This window comes from Centruroides sculpturatus, unplaced genomic scaffold (genome assembly GCF_000671375.1).
Source record: "Centruroides sculpturatus isolate CEXI.00-Female unplaced genomic scaffold, Cexi_2.0 scaffold2281, whole genome shotgun sequence".
In the NCBI taxonomy this organism is placed as follows: Eukaryota; Metazoa; Arthropoda; class Arachnida; order Scorpiones; family Buthidae; genus Centruroides; species Centruroides sculpturatus.
In genome coordinates, this window is record NW_019386747.1 from 39,242 (window position 1) to 54,119 (window position 14,878).

General features: G+C 29.4%; 2 protein-coding genes and 1 long non-coding RNA gene across 3 annotated transcripts; 2 read left to right on the forward strand and 1 right to left on the reverse strand.

The window, feature by feature from the left end:
* Nucleotides 1-1,255: 1,255 nt before the first annotated feature.
* On the reverse strand, nt 1,256-1,680 carry LOC111615704. Its single transcript, XR_002755126.1, has 3 exons — nt 1,490-1,680; nt 1,385-1,417; nt 1,256-1,305 (listed from the first exon to the last, which is right to left on the reverse strand). It is a non-coding gene; the product is annotated as an uncharacterized LOC111615704 (long non-coding RNA).
* Nucleotides 1,681-2,338: 658 nt separating this feature from the next.
* On the forward strand, nt 2,339-3,317 carry LOC111615707. The gene is made up of 2 exons (XM_023357139.1): nt 2,339-3,139; nt 3,210-3,317. The coding sequence occupies exons 1-2, from the start codon at nt 2,339-2,341 to the stop codon at nt 3,315-3,317; spliced, it is 909 nt and encodes a 302-aa protein (XP_023212907.1).
* Nucleotides 3,318-8,979: 5,662 nt separating this feature from the next.
* LOC111615708 (zinc finger protein 582-like) lies at nt 8,980-10,749 on the forward strand. The gene is made up of 2 exons (XM_023357140.1): nt 8,980-9,043; nt 9,955-10,749. Exon 2 carries the CDS (start codon nt 10,009-10,011, stop codon nt 10,747-10,749), a length of 741 nt encoding a protein of 246 aa, XP_023212908.1. The 5' UTR covers nt 8,980-9,043; nt 9,955-10,008.
* The last annotated feature ends 4,129 nt before the right edge of the window (nt 10,750-14,878 follow it).

Below are 14,878 nucleotides of genomic sequence, written 5' to 3' on the forward strand. Positions count from 1 at the left end.
ATATATTTTTTGGAAACTTGCTTTTTACTTTCTCAGCTCTGTCGTATATATAAGAAAAAAAGTATGGCAATTGGTCAAAAAATTGTCTTTTAAGATTTTCATATTTATGGTTTCATAAGACCTTGAAGTATCGAGGAGTGCAAAAAAAATCGTAAGATTTTCTGTATGTACATATATTAATGTGTTTTCTCCACACACATTAACATTTGTAATTTTGAAAGTTTGCAGGAAGGTTTCTTAGTAAATTTGTGTGTAATAATATAATAATGTTAGTAAATATTGGTGGTTACAGNAGAAATAGAACAATTTTAGCAACTTTAACGGATCACGCTAGTTAATCTTCAGATTAGCTAGGTAATCTGCAGATTAAGGAGTTTCCGAGCTTTAGCGGTAACATACATATATAAATGGACGTGTGTGTCCTTATATTTCACCTTTCAGCCAAAACTACACATCGCACATGAATGGTGTTTGTATGTGGTAGTCTCGATAGCTATAAGGGTGCGAAAGATATGGGTTTGAAAGTGGTTGACTTCGAAGATGTGTAACAATAGAAGTGTTAACAATGGAAGTGTAAAAAAATTGAAATGTTAACAAAGGAATTGTTTATATAAAGCAGAATGCAAGATTTAAAGGCGGTTTTTCGCGTTTTTTGCGGGAAATCGAACTTATATTTAGACTCAGGTAAAAATTCTCTAATTAGACTGGAAACGGGGGACCGAATTGTTGCATTCTGTGAAAACGGGTAAGATTGGCTATAATGTAATTATCTTAATCTTCACTCTCGTTACTTTTTGCCCACAAATAAAAACCCAGAAAAGCAGGTCATTGCAGCTAGTATCGAATAAAATTAAAACACAATAATTGTATGAAATAATATTACACCAAAACGATTTTTGTTTATTTTTACATGAATAGATCAAATAAGTTTTATTTTATTTAAGGTTTTCCAGTTTTTTCATTCACTTTATCAATAATATATAATTAGTCTTGTACTTCAATGAAAAATTATTTAAATATAATCTAGTATTTATTATTTTTTTATTAAAAAAATTACATAATATTAAAACACATAGACAACAGTTAGCAACAAAATTGGTATAGTATTGGCATTGAATACTGCACCTCTGTTAAATTTAAGTATAAATACACCCAGTAGATTCAATGATCATTCACAAACTTCACCATTTAATAAGTTGTACCAAGATGAGTCGTAGTATATTTTCTTTTATATCTATACTTCATTGACATATTTAAAAAAAATACATAATATTAAAACACAAAATAATATTTTCTTCTCTAACTCTGTATAAAATAAAAAAAAATTTAATTAATAATAGTATTATTATTTTATCATTCTCATTCATTAGTAAAAAAAAATAACCTCATTGTTAGCAATAACACAATAATTATATACCTATACAAATTAAAAAAAAAATGTAATCATATTTACTAATTTTTATATAATAATATTAAAAAATATATTTACCATGTTCATCCATATAAAATTTATATGAGAACACATCACATAGACAACAGTGAGCAACAAAATAGGTATGGTATGGGCATGGCATGCCAATTTTTGAGGATTTAGGTACGCCTAACTTTTCAATGTCAAATGATGGAATTTTTATATTATATATTGATTCGGTTAAGTTTAAAAAATTAAATTCAATTTGTCCTCTTTGTAATAAATTATATCATACTTTTTATATAAATAAAATAAAATTTCATATACAGTCGACCCCCTATAACACTGTTGATAATTCCGTTTTATATGAATTTCATGTTGTACGAGTCACTTAGATTTTACAAATATGTGTGCCGGGCTGTAAACAGCTCACGTATATGTAATTTTTAAATGCTTTACTGGATTGTTATTTACAATGTTTGCACTTGAAGTAACAGAATAGAGAATTTCTTCTGATTATAATGTAACGTAATGTAAGAAGTATCTGTTTAACGAATAAGTAATCAATTAAACTGATAATTAACATAAATTTTTCAAAAACATCAAAATTAAAAAAATACACTTGTATTAAAACTACTCATAATCTGTTGCACTAATGTATATAATTTTATGAATAATTTCTTAAATTTAAATTGAATATTTATATTTTTAATTTAACGAATGCATTTTTTTTTCAATTTTAACACAGAATAATTTTAGTACGACATTAATATTATATCAAATCCTAGGTCAATCAGAAAAATAAAAATCAGAGAAGATTGCTTCTACTGTACATTTTATATATCATGTAATTTATCACTTCTGTTTGGAGATATCGTATTCAAGCGTTGTAAATGCCACAAACTCACTCCAAAGCAGTCCAAAATCATGTCTGTATATGCCAAATTCATTCACGTTCTTATATTCAGCCATTTTTTACTAACCGGAATTCATTCTTTTTCAACCGAAAACAATATTATCGCCTGTAGTCCTTTGGAAACAACTTACAAGACTAAAGATAGTACATTGTTCATAAAAGCAATATTTGCAAGTCTATCACTCATTTCCGGTTTAACCGCCCAATATGGAAAACAAAAGAAAATAGCGATGGAATTGAAGACAACAAGTTATTGGGGAGAAAAAGAAAAATTTAGAAAATATCAGACATTGGCGTTTTATCTCATTGTATTTTACAACTGTACATTATTAACTGTATCGGCTATTACGAACCTAGTCCTTCTACGACGTTTCCAGAATCGAACAAGTTACACCAGGGCCGTATTCTGCGTTGTATACAATAACCTATGCTTGATATTCGAATATGGTTTAATAAGTTGGTTTTTCTCTGTTTGTATGATAATTGGTTATGCAATAAAAAAGAGATTTGATGTCTTGTCTGTCGAATTACAACAAATAAATTCTGTAGGGCTGAAAAGAAATATCAACGAAATCATTTGTAAGCACGTCGAATTATGCGATTTCCTTCAAGAAATTAACGAGAAATGGAACGAATATATATTTTTCGAGTATGGAATCCTTTTGACCTTCGTTTCCTTGCTCATATACAACACCGTCTTTTGGGGTTCACATTTACCGCTTCAAGTATATCTTATGTTTTCTCTTTGCGCTGTAGTCTACGTTATTTTCGGCTTCATTGCTTCTTTCGTTGTTGCTCAAATAAGCGCATCGGTAAGTAAAATCTTCATAAAAAATTTTTCGTCAGTATTTCATCTCATGACATGTATTGACCCCTTTATAGGCTTATGGTTCGTTTCAAGAAATAAGAAAGTTGGGAGCTGCTGCTTTAACTCTGGAAACTAAACTAAAGGTAAAAGAATCTGGTATAGAAGTCTTTAATAACGTGTAAAACAATATTTGTTTTACGCGTTATTAAAGACGAATATATTTGTTATATATTTGTTTTTAAATAAAGTCAAAAACATATTTGTTACAGATGTTAAATTTCATGAAGAAGTTCCAAAAAAATAATATTGGACTTAGTTGTGGTGATTGTTTTGTATTTTCGAAAGAAACACCCGTACAGGTATATTACCTCGTATTATGTACTGTCTATGTTTATGAGCAATTTATTCACGTTTGTGCACACAACTCCCTTTTTTATTTATAATTATATTATTAAATTGAAGTAAAACGTAAAAAGTTACTCTTATATCATATGATTATGTCGTAAAGGGACAGATTTGCATGTAGTTAGAATGACATATATTTCATCAACATTAAATTTTATTAGTAAATTTGATTGAAATTAAACTTTATATAATATTTCTTGCATTTTCAGGTGTATAATGCGTTATATACTGTATTCAACATGCTACTACAAATTCGAGATATTTACTTTACAGAACGTCCAATCTGTAGACCTACAAATTATCGATCTTCATCTTCTAAATTTAATAATACCGCTCTGTAGCAATTGAAATTCTAAAAAAATTTGCATCAGTAGATTTACATATTTAAAGTTTTGCAAGATGTATCTAATTGTTCTGAATTACTATAATTTAAAACTGTGTTTTTAATTATTACACAATCAAAACTTTTATGCAGTGATTACCAAGTCAGATTTTCTCTGTGGTACAGTACATGTGTGCATCATGTAGCAGTCACTATAGAAGATTCTAATTTCAAGTGCAATAAGCGAAAACCCTTCTGTTTATATTTTACGTTCTGTAAATACAATAAACATATTTTATTCTACTTTGCGTGTGTATATAATGATGTAACATATTCTAAAAATACATGGTAATAGCTATCAAAATACATGGTCACTCAATTCATCAAACATGATTATATTAATAATAGAACACTGTTTAAGATGATGAAAAACTCGAGTTTTTTGTTTTACCTTTCATTATTTAACAAGAGGTTAAACGAAATAGATAACAACACAGACTACCATAATTTTTCTCGTTTCTTTTCCCCTTGTTTATGTTTTACTTTCCTTGCTGTTATGTATTTATAACATAGGAAAGTAATGGAATTTTGACAAACCCGAGCCTCTAAGTTCTTTGCAAATCTTAGCGTGCTAAGATCACCTGAATTCGAAATAGTCAAAAACACAGCAAAAAAATTTCGTGTATATGTATGGGAGTCTGTGTTTCTGTATAGGTGGGTAGGCGGCTACATCGCTTAACATCTGAAGACGGGGTGAAGATAAAGAAAGAAATTTGGCATGGTAGCTTGTATATAAGGGACATTGGTGCTGTTAGATTTTGGTTGTGAAGAGTCACGGGGATGGAGATATAAAACCTGACATACTTCGCTTGAGATCAGACTTAATGAAAATTTTAGTTGTTGTTAGAATTTATAGTGTTTTAAAAAACTGAAAGCGTCTTCGCGCTAAAACACCTGCCGCTGATGACAATTAATCCGCAACAATTGCTTTACCTATGAAATTGGATACCGTGTATTACAATAACACGAATCATAAATAACATTATGAAATTAGATATAAATGCAAAATTACCGGCTTGGTATTGTAATTCGGAATAGAACAAAATACGGAACATAATAATTTCGAAGTGGGATTAGTAATTTAAAGTACAAGATGATTTACTCGGGACTGAAAGTTTCCTATGTGAATATCTTTATGTAAAGGAAGTAGGAGCAGAACAATTCGTTATTTCTGACAAAGCAGTCAACCGTGGTGTGTTCTTCAAATTTTTTTATTCAAACGTAATTTTTCAGTCACGAGTTGGAGAGATTATTTCCATATGAACGTAAGCGCCAAATTCGTGATATTTGAACTCATTGTATGCTCTACTATTTATTTAATAATTCTGCTTTTCAAATAGGCCGATGAACAATACCGTCTAATTTATTATGTTATGTCACATGATTACAAATGGCAATAAGAACGTTGTAGGTAGGCTCTTCTTTTGACATTGATTAATAATTAAACGGGTATTTCGGAAACTGAAAAAAAAATTAGTCAATTTGGCATTACAAACCTAAAGAAAACCAGGAAAACAATACTTGGTTTGCCTATTGACAAGGCGCGAATTTCAATTAATTACCATTATTCAATGGTGTTGTTCATTCGGCCACTGGTGGACCGTATACATTCATATATTAAGCATATTATCTTTATCGTGTAAATGCCGCATTAAAATTATGTTTGTTTGTTTGTTTTTGGAGCTACGACAACGTAACTCTGCCGAGGAGTAAATGCTTTCCCAGAGGTCTTTTCTAAGGGTAACTGGTCATTATTCAAGCGTTACAGACGTGGAAAAAATCTGGAAAACTCCATGTCCTGGAAAGGGGCGTACTCACAACTGAACTCGCAGTGTTTTGGAATAAAACCACTTGGCCATTGTTGGACCTGCATTCAAATTAAATCTTTAAATAAATTATAAAAGTTTACTTCATAAACTTATTAAAAAATTAATTAATGTATAATTTAGAGTTTTGTCATTAATTGAATTTAACTTGGTTTAAAATAACTTTAAAATAATTACGTAATGTAATGACATCGATTCAGTAAACTGATGGATTATGTAAATTTCTGATAAACCAATCTTCTGCTAACAATCCAAATATAAATAAAACTGTTAATTATTAATATAAATTCAAAATTTTATTCATTCATCATAAACACATTTTCAATAAAGATCGAATTTCCTGTTTTGTGAATTAAGATAAAGTTGTGTAAGTATAAAAAATGCTTTAAAAGTATTTAAAACTTAAACTGCATTTATAAATTAATAATTTGTTTTAAAATAATAATCATAATAATCATAATAATATGTTAATGTTTCCAAACTTTTCTAATATGAAACTCATTTATTGTCTCATCAAATTTATTTTTCTGAAAGACTAATTGCCTGTAAAATAAATTTTTTTTATCAATTTCATTTTAATTCTACAATTGTTAAATCATGTTTAAATCAATTATATGGTTGCAGTTTGTAACAAAGAAATGGATACTTAGCTGCTTACGTGTGTTAGAAGCAAAGATCTATTACTTTGCTTACAGCTGCTTTGCACTTTGAATAAATTCAGTAAAAACGGGTACTTTAAATATTGCTAATATTATATTTGATTTAATTCTTAAAATTAAATTATAGTAATTAAGGATTGAGGAGGGGAAGAGATAATGAGGGTCATGTGTAGTAGGGTCTCCAGTAGGGTCAGACTTAATGACGATTTTACTAGCATTTACAATGTTGTATAAAATCCATCCCTAACTCATAATTAAGCTTTTTAAAATTTTATAATAGTTAAAGAATGCTTTTAATTAATAAAATATAACAACAGATAACACTACTAGATGGTTCCAAGAAAGTTGGCAACTCGTTGCTTAATTTTTCTATTGTGTACAGTACTTCATTTATGTTCGCGACTAATTTGTTTTTCTTTTCTTTTCTTTATTAAATCTTTCTAAGTTTTTGTTAAAGTTTGGGAACCATTGCTCAAAGCAAACTCGTACCTTAAATGCAGTTCTTATTTTTCACAGTTCCTCCAAGTGAAGAAAAATAATATATAGATGCAAAGAGTGCCTTATAATTTTACAGTAAAAACACTTTATGCTAAACATATCAAAACTCACATACCAAAACAGATCTAGGAGTGTAAAACCTGCAAAATGAATTTTCGAAATAAATCAAGTTTACAAAAACACATGATAAAACACTCGAAAGAAAAACCTTACAGATGTGAACAATGCAGTACTGCATTCAAATATAAATCAAATTTGATTCATCATCAAAAATTGCATACAGCTAATAAAGAATTTTTAATGTGAACTTTGTTCTCGATGTTTCGACAATAAACATCACTTAATAAAACACAAAAAAAATTTATGATACTGTAACATCTTATTATTTTTGTGTTACCTGTAATAAAAGATTCACTAAAAAAGCAAACTATGTGCTTCATAATGAATTTTATTTGAGAGAAGCAAAGGTCTCAACTGAAACTCAAAAAGAAAAGATATGCAAGCAGGCCCTTTTTCAAATGAATTCCCTTTCAGATTTGGTAATTGCTCTCTTCCATCTACATCTAATGCTCCAGATGGAAAACAGATGCAAGCAGGTTCTTCCTTAACTAAGTTCGAAGAAAAAAGAAATACAAACAGTTCCTAACTATTCCACATCTGGAAGTGCATTCAGCTTCCATAATTACTGTCTTCCATCTACAAGTCGAACTCCTGATAATGGAGAAATTTTAAGTAAAAGTAAAAGATTCATTTGAAAAAAGGAAAGGCCTCAACTACAACTCTAGAAGAAAAAGAAATGCATGCGGGACCATCGTCTGCTCAATCACCACTCAGTTTTTATAATTACTGTCTTTTTCCAAATAAATCCCAGGTGAAAAAATCACGTTTAAGTTAAGAAAAATAGCAAAAAAACATTAAATGTTTGTATACAAAATTTTAACTGAAATACAATTTTAAAAATATATTAAATTTTAATAATATGCCATGCAAAAATACCTACAAAACAAACTGTTTAAAAATTTTATTGTTATTTGAAAATTTATTTTTTTGTAATTTTTATTGATCTTATTGTCATGTTTGTTTTTTAGATAATTCTACAATAAAAATGAATTTTAAATAAAATAAAAACTTTATGCTGAACTTTTTATCTTGTAATGTAGTAGCCAGTTTGGCATGAGCTTTTAAACAATATCGTACCGTGATAAAGTGTGATGTAATTGTCAGTGAAATAATAGATTTGTGGTAGTAACGCGGGAAATAATGCCTTCCGAAAGGTTTTTTTAAGGGTAACTGGTCCCTACTCAAGCGTTACAGACGTCGAGAAAATCCGGAAAACACCACGTGGCCAGTCCGTCATTGCAAGACACGAACCCACTACAGAACGTCTAGTGTTCGTGGAACATAACTGCTTGGCTACTAGTAGGCCAGTGGTGGACCGGTTAAAGTGATAGAATGGCTCAAAAAAAAACAAATTTGTTCTGATTGTTTCAAGCTAACATACAAAATATACTTCTAGTTCATCCCAAAAAAGTCGTTTCCTTCACTGTATATAAAACTTGAATTAATAAAAACAATCGTAAATGCACTGGATTAAGATAGCGCTGATTTCAAATTCCTTAAACAAAGTTTTCAAAATTAAGCTTAAAGAAGGAACATTCGTTGGACTTTAAATCAGAAAATTACTGCAGAATGCAAAGTTTGCTCAAAATTGAATAACATTGAACTAAAGCTAAAGCAATTTTAACATAAATAATTTCTTTTCGTTTGAAAAATCTTTTTAATCAATTAATATGTAATATAAAAATATTTTAGTTTAAAAAATATTTTTAAAATAATTTTAACGAATAAATAAATATCGTTATATTTTCGAGTTGAGTTCAACACAGTACTGGTTAGAAAAGTAATTATGTAAATGAATAATATATTAATAATTTTACAAAAATCTTAAAACATTATTAATTTTTCCATAAAAACCAATATAAAAATACTCTGTAGTTTATTAACCAAAAAATTAAGTTTCTACTTATTCCTTATAAACACAATTAAAAAACTTTTATGGTTATTTAAACGGTAGGTGAAGTAACTCTTGTGTAGAAAGTACTTTCAGCTTGGTACGTCGTAATTACGAAAGAATTTAGGTATGTATGACAATAATTTATATTTTAAAGTTAAATCAATACTAAACATTAAGTCAATGATTCCCAAACATTACTTTTTCTCATCCAATCTGTTCGACTCGAAAATTTAAAATTTTTTTCTTAATTAATATATTTTTAATGATAGGTTTTTAAGTAGAATAGATAAGGCGATGTGTAAATATAATAATGATGTACAATTTGTACACATTTATAATAAATAGCATCGTAAGCAGACAATTAAGCTTGTTTTTTAGCTTTCTGCTTCTCTCCTCTTTGAACGAATGCATTTAAAGTGGATGCGTCTAGTTCGAATATTAAAACCAATTAAGTTTAAATCTTAATATTATTGATTATTATTGATGTGAACGTTTAAACTTAATATCTAAGCACGAGTTGTGTGCAGTTAATTTTACTTTCTATCAATCCACCTAGAAATAAAGGAAATTTTTTTAGAAAATGAATATTCTGAGAAGAGTAGTCCTTACGTTTCTCACTAAGTTAGTATACAAAGTATCCATTTTATGTCACTATTTCACAAATTTCTTAGTTGTGTATTAAGTTAAAATTTATATTACTTAATAGTAGGAAATAAATATAAGAGTTAGTTATTAAAGAACTTTAAAATAGAGTTTTGTTAGCCTGTTTGTACTTAATCTGTAAGAATGGAGACTGAAGAAGTTTCGACATATAAATTTCCTTATTTTCGAAATTTTTTTTAAATTCATTTTTACGAAAATTGATTTTACATGTAAGGTGCATTTATTTTTTATTCTAAACCTTCATAACTTTAAATGACTAATTTAATTTGTTTCTATTTTCGCTGTTTCATTGTTTAGTGTTACATTAGTTTTAAAAACATTATTAAAAATTTTTATTTGTAATTACAATGCAGTGATTTCACGTTTTTACAGATTATCCAAGAAGAAAAATGGTTTATAAATGCCTTCTTTGTGATGTGATTTTTCATGATAAATATTTATACCGTTCTCATCAATTTAAATCATTCAATGGATAAACATCGGTGCAAAGTCTGCCAACAGGGATTTGTAACTGAAAAAGCTTTATTAGAACACATGAATGGCATCCACCCAGAAGCGAAACCTTATGTGTGTGGACAATGCTCTAAGGGTTTGAAAACTAAAAAATCTTTTCTTCATCATCTAAAAATGCATTCAAGGAAACCGTATAAATGTACAGTTTGTCCTGCAGATTTTACAACTGAAGAAAAACTATTACAGCACAACAACGACCATGAGATTTTTACAACCCCTACTCAACCCTTGCAGGAACTATCGATGCAAACTTGTTCTTCTGGTCAAAACGTGCAACAACCATGGATGGAAGCGGGTCCTTCAACTCGAAACGTGCAGGAACCATCGATGGAAGAGGAACCTTCAACTGGAAACGTGCAGGAACCATCGATGGAAGAGGAACCTTCAACTGGAAACGTGCAGGAAACATCCATGCAAGCGGGTTTTTCTACTCGAAACGTGCAAGAATCATGGATGCATGCAGGTTTTTCAACTCGAAACGTGCAGGAACCATCGATGCAAAAAAAACCTTCAACTCGAAACGTGAAGGAAACATCGATAAAAGAGGAACCTTCAACACGAAACGTGCAAGAACCATGGATGCAAGCGGGTCCTTTAACTAGAAACGTGCAAGAACCATCAATGCAAGCGGGTTCTTCAACTCGAAACGTGTAGGACGTCCTACAAGCAGGACGTCCTACAATCAGATACAAGCAGGACGTCCTACAATCGTAGGCTATGCTGTTGTTTATCCTTTATTGTTGCGTCGATATGTAAATCGCTAAAAATAGAAGAAAAAAGTAAAGACAAATGTTAGGATAATCGGTACTTATTCTTTACTTATTGAATGTAACGAGTAATTTTTTAAAAATTTTAATGTAGTTTGGAAATTTATTCCTGTAATTTTAATGAATTTTTCTGTTACGTTTGCTGATAAATTTCTTCCTGTAATTTTAATGAATTTTACTGTTACGCTTGCTGATAAATTTCTGTAAAATGCTGTTAAACTGGAAATAAATGTTTTTATAAAATTTTAAAAATTTACTATAGAGATTTTTCGTTGATCAAATTAATATACCTTAAAGCTGATACTCGGTTGCTAACTTTTCGTACTACACAGATTAATTTGTACAGTATTTTAAAATGGTTTTATTTTTTTTTAATTACTAGTCTTAAATCTTTGATTCTTTCGTTTCAGAGTCCGGTAATTTTAGTATATTTGATTTCTGTAAATTTTCCTATTCATGTTTCATGTATTAAATGAATGAAGCAGAAACCAAACTAAAAACAGACCCTACTTTAAATGTTAAGACCTGACCTAAGCATATTTTGTATTCAACTCAACATTAATATCTAAAACATGTTACCTGAGAAATGAAGAAAATCTGTCCACAAAATTTGAAGTTAACATGTGAAAATCGGAGTTTTTTAATTAGATTTCAGGTTGTTACCCTGGCCTCACTGTAGTTTCGCAACTTAGCTAATTTTAAATGTGTTATTGATATTTCCTCAGGAAATAGAGAAAACAGAAAGACACTTATAAAATTATTTACAAATTAAAATCTGTTAAAACCTCACATAAATTTCTATAATATAACTGATATAAACTGCAAATAAAAACAAAAACAAATGTATAGCTTCTTTAACCTTTATATCTCGGCTTTCATATCGAGCTGTATTAAAGCGGTTTTTCCAGACAATTCTCGTACTGAGAATTGTATATATTAGAGAGGTTGAGGCGCAAGTTCAAACGTTAAACTTGTACGGTGAGCAGAAATACACGTTTGAGGTTTAAAGTAAAAGTAAAATCGTTGAGGCGCCCGTTCATAACATCACGTGACTCAGTGAACCTCACGCATTGCCTCACAGTAAATAAGTTAAAAAAATGGCAAATACATTTTGCATTGAGGATTATCAGCAAAGGTAAATAAACAAATTTAACTGTTTAATAGTATTTATAGGATGTTTAATAACACAAAATAATTATTTTTTACTATAATTTGCGTCGTGCTTCCTCCGAGAAACACCAGATAAGTTCCAATGCGTTTTTCTTGTTATTACGACATACTTCTGTTGAGAGAAGTAGGGGCTGTAAATTCCTATGCATATGAAAATCTAAAAGGTGCTTGGAGAGGTACATCTGAACATTTTCGGACTTTTACACTGTCGACAGTAGATGATGCCGGAAAAGTACAACTTCATTCCCATTGACGAGAAAACTCGTAAAGTATACGTAGCGTTACAAAAAACTCGGTCGTTAAGGCTACTTAAAAAAATTTTTTTTTACTTTTGGAATGTTTTTTGTCTCCAAATTTTTTCAAAAATTTATACCCGCGCAAAAAAAAAATTTATCGCGATTTTAATCAACCTTTAATGACGCGCGATTAACGCTTAATTATCTTTTAATGCAATTTTTTTTATCAAATTTAATTAATCGTTCTAAAGTTGTAATGCACGGATTTGACTTCGGTAAAGTTATTTAAAGCTACTTTCTGGTGTCAAATACGACCTCCAATAGTTTTTTAATTTTTTTAATTAATATATTTTATTACATATACGCTTAATTAAATCGGGGGGTCGGAAATCGCAATAAATATTTTAATTTTTAAAAAATATTTAAAAATATAGGTCCAGATAGTATTCACCCTACTTTAAACCCTTGTTTTCCCGAGGCGTCTATTAGAATGTCCCGGGAAATACGACCCAAGCTGTGTAAACAATGACTCATCAGTGTCAAATTTCACAGAAAGACCAGACAAAGGAAAATAAAATTTGAACCTTTTTCTTCAAACTTAACGCATTTCTTTCGTTTTTTTTTCAGTTTTAAGTATATTTTATGTTTAATTATAATTAATTAAAAGTTGATCGAGAACTGAGGGGTAAAGAACAATCTTGCTCTCCAGATACTGTAAGGTCTCGTTTTATGCAATGGATACGTTCTACAGAAAAGCGCATATAAAAAATTCGCATAAAAAGAGAGTTTACTTGCCTTGTAAAGGTAGGGATACGTTCCGTAATTTTCTAAAATCGCATGAAACCGAAACAACGAGTTAAAATTAACTTAAAACCGCATAAAAAGTTTGCAGAAATTAAAAGAAATAGGCTGCGTAATAAATTACTTCAAATGTCTGAAAGAAATTTATATAAAAGCCCAAAATAAACTTGCATTCAAACTTAATTCAGTTTATTCTATTGAAAAGTAATATAATTTTACATTTCTTTTTTTTTTGAATTTTTGGAATGTTTTTTAAGTCTTCAAATTTTCTACAAATATTTAAAAATATATGGCCAGCTAGTGTTCACCCTACTTTAAACCCTTGTCCTCCCGCGTCGTCTATGAAAATGCCCCGGGAAATCCAACTTCAGCTGTGTTCAAGATCATCCAAATGTGTAAACAATGACTTATCCCTGTTAAATTTCACAGAAGGGCGAGACAAAGGAAGTTAAACTTTGAAGCGTTTTCTTCAAAATAAACGCATTTCTTTCGTTTTTTTTTCAGTTTTAAGTATTTTTTTATGTTTAATTACATTTATATCAAAAATTGCTAGGAACTAAAGCGATTAAGGTAGATCTAGCTGTCCTTTACATCCATAAACATTATATGTCAGTGAAACAAATCGAGTGAGCTTTGAGCGTTCCACGANTGTTTAATTACATTTATATCAAAAATTGCTAGGAACTAAAGCGATTAAGGTAGATCTAGCTGTCCTTTACATCCATAAACATTATATGTCAGTGAAACAAATCGAGTGAGCTTTGAGCGTTCCACGATTTTTGGAGACTGTCTATACGCGGGCTTCCTAAACAAGCCTATATGTATGTTTATCCAAGAAATTTTGGATGAAATACAAACCGCACAACTTAAAAAATCGCATAAAAATAATACGCATAAAAGAGATCTTGCAGTATATAGTATGTTATCGATACAAAAGTATAAGAACACCGCAAATTTGTGCTTTCTCAAAATTTATTTCACTTTTTATTAGAAAACAGTTTTATATGTCTCAAACCAATTACAAAAATATCATTTTCAAGCTTTTTAGCTTTTAATAATAATATAATAAAAGTTATCACTTCTTACTTGTTACCAAGATATACTTTTTAAAATTACATAAAAATAAATTTTAAATATATTTTCAACACTTTTAATATTTTGATTCACCTCCTTTGGCCAGAATTATTTGAAAATTCTGTTAGCATGGAGTTTATTACTTTTATTATTGTTCATTCTTAATTTTATCCTATGTATCTATTATTGCAATTTTCAATTGATTTACAGATTCATATTGTTTTTTATTTTGATAAACAATGGCTGATAAATCCCCCATAAATTTTTAATGAGATCTGAATGTGGACAACATAAACTCCAGTTAATATTACAACAATACTTTTTTTTAACCAATTTTTTGTTGATATTGAGACATGAATGAGAGCATTATATTGTTGAAACTACCATTTATGTCCTCCAGTTAATGCAACAAATGTAATCATATTTTTCTCAACAAATACTAAATTAGTTTTTTTCCCATCTATCTTATTTACCTCCAATACTACCCCAAATAATTATAGACTCGTGGCTTGTTTAACTCTGCTTTCTATTCTTAAATTATGCCAATAATATGAAAACCCATCAGGGCCATATAACTTCTCATCACTAAACGTTATTTCTTGCCATTCTTCTGGCAATCCCATTTTGTCTTTAGCCCAATTTAAATTCATTGTTATGTGTTTGGTAATTAAAAGTAGATTTAACTTTATTTTAAAATATTTTACATTGTTATAGGTTCTAGCAGTTGACGTGCAT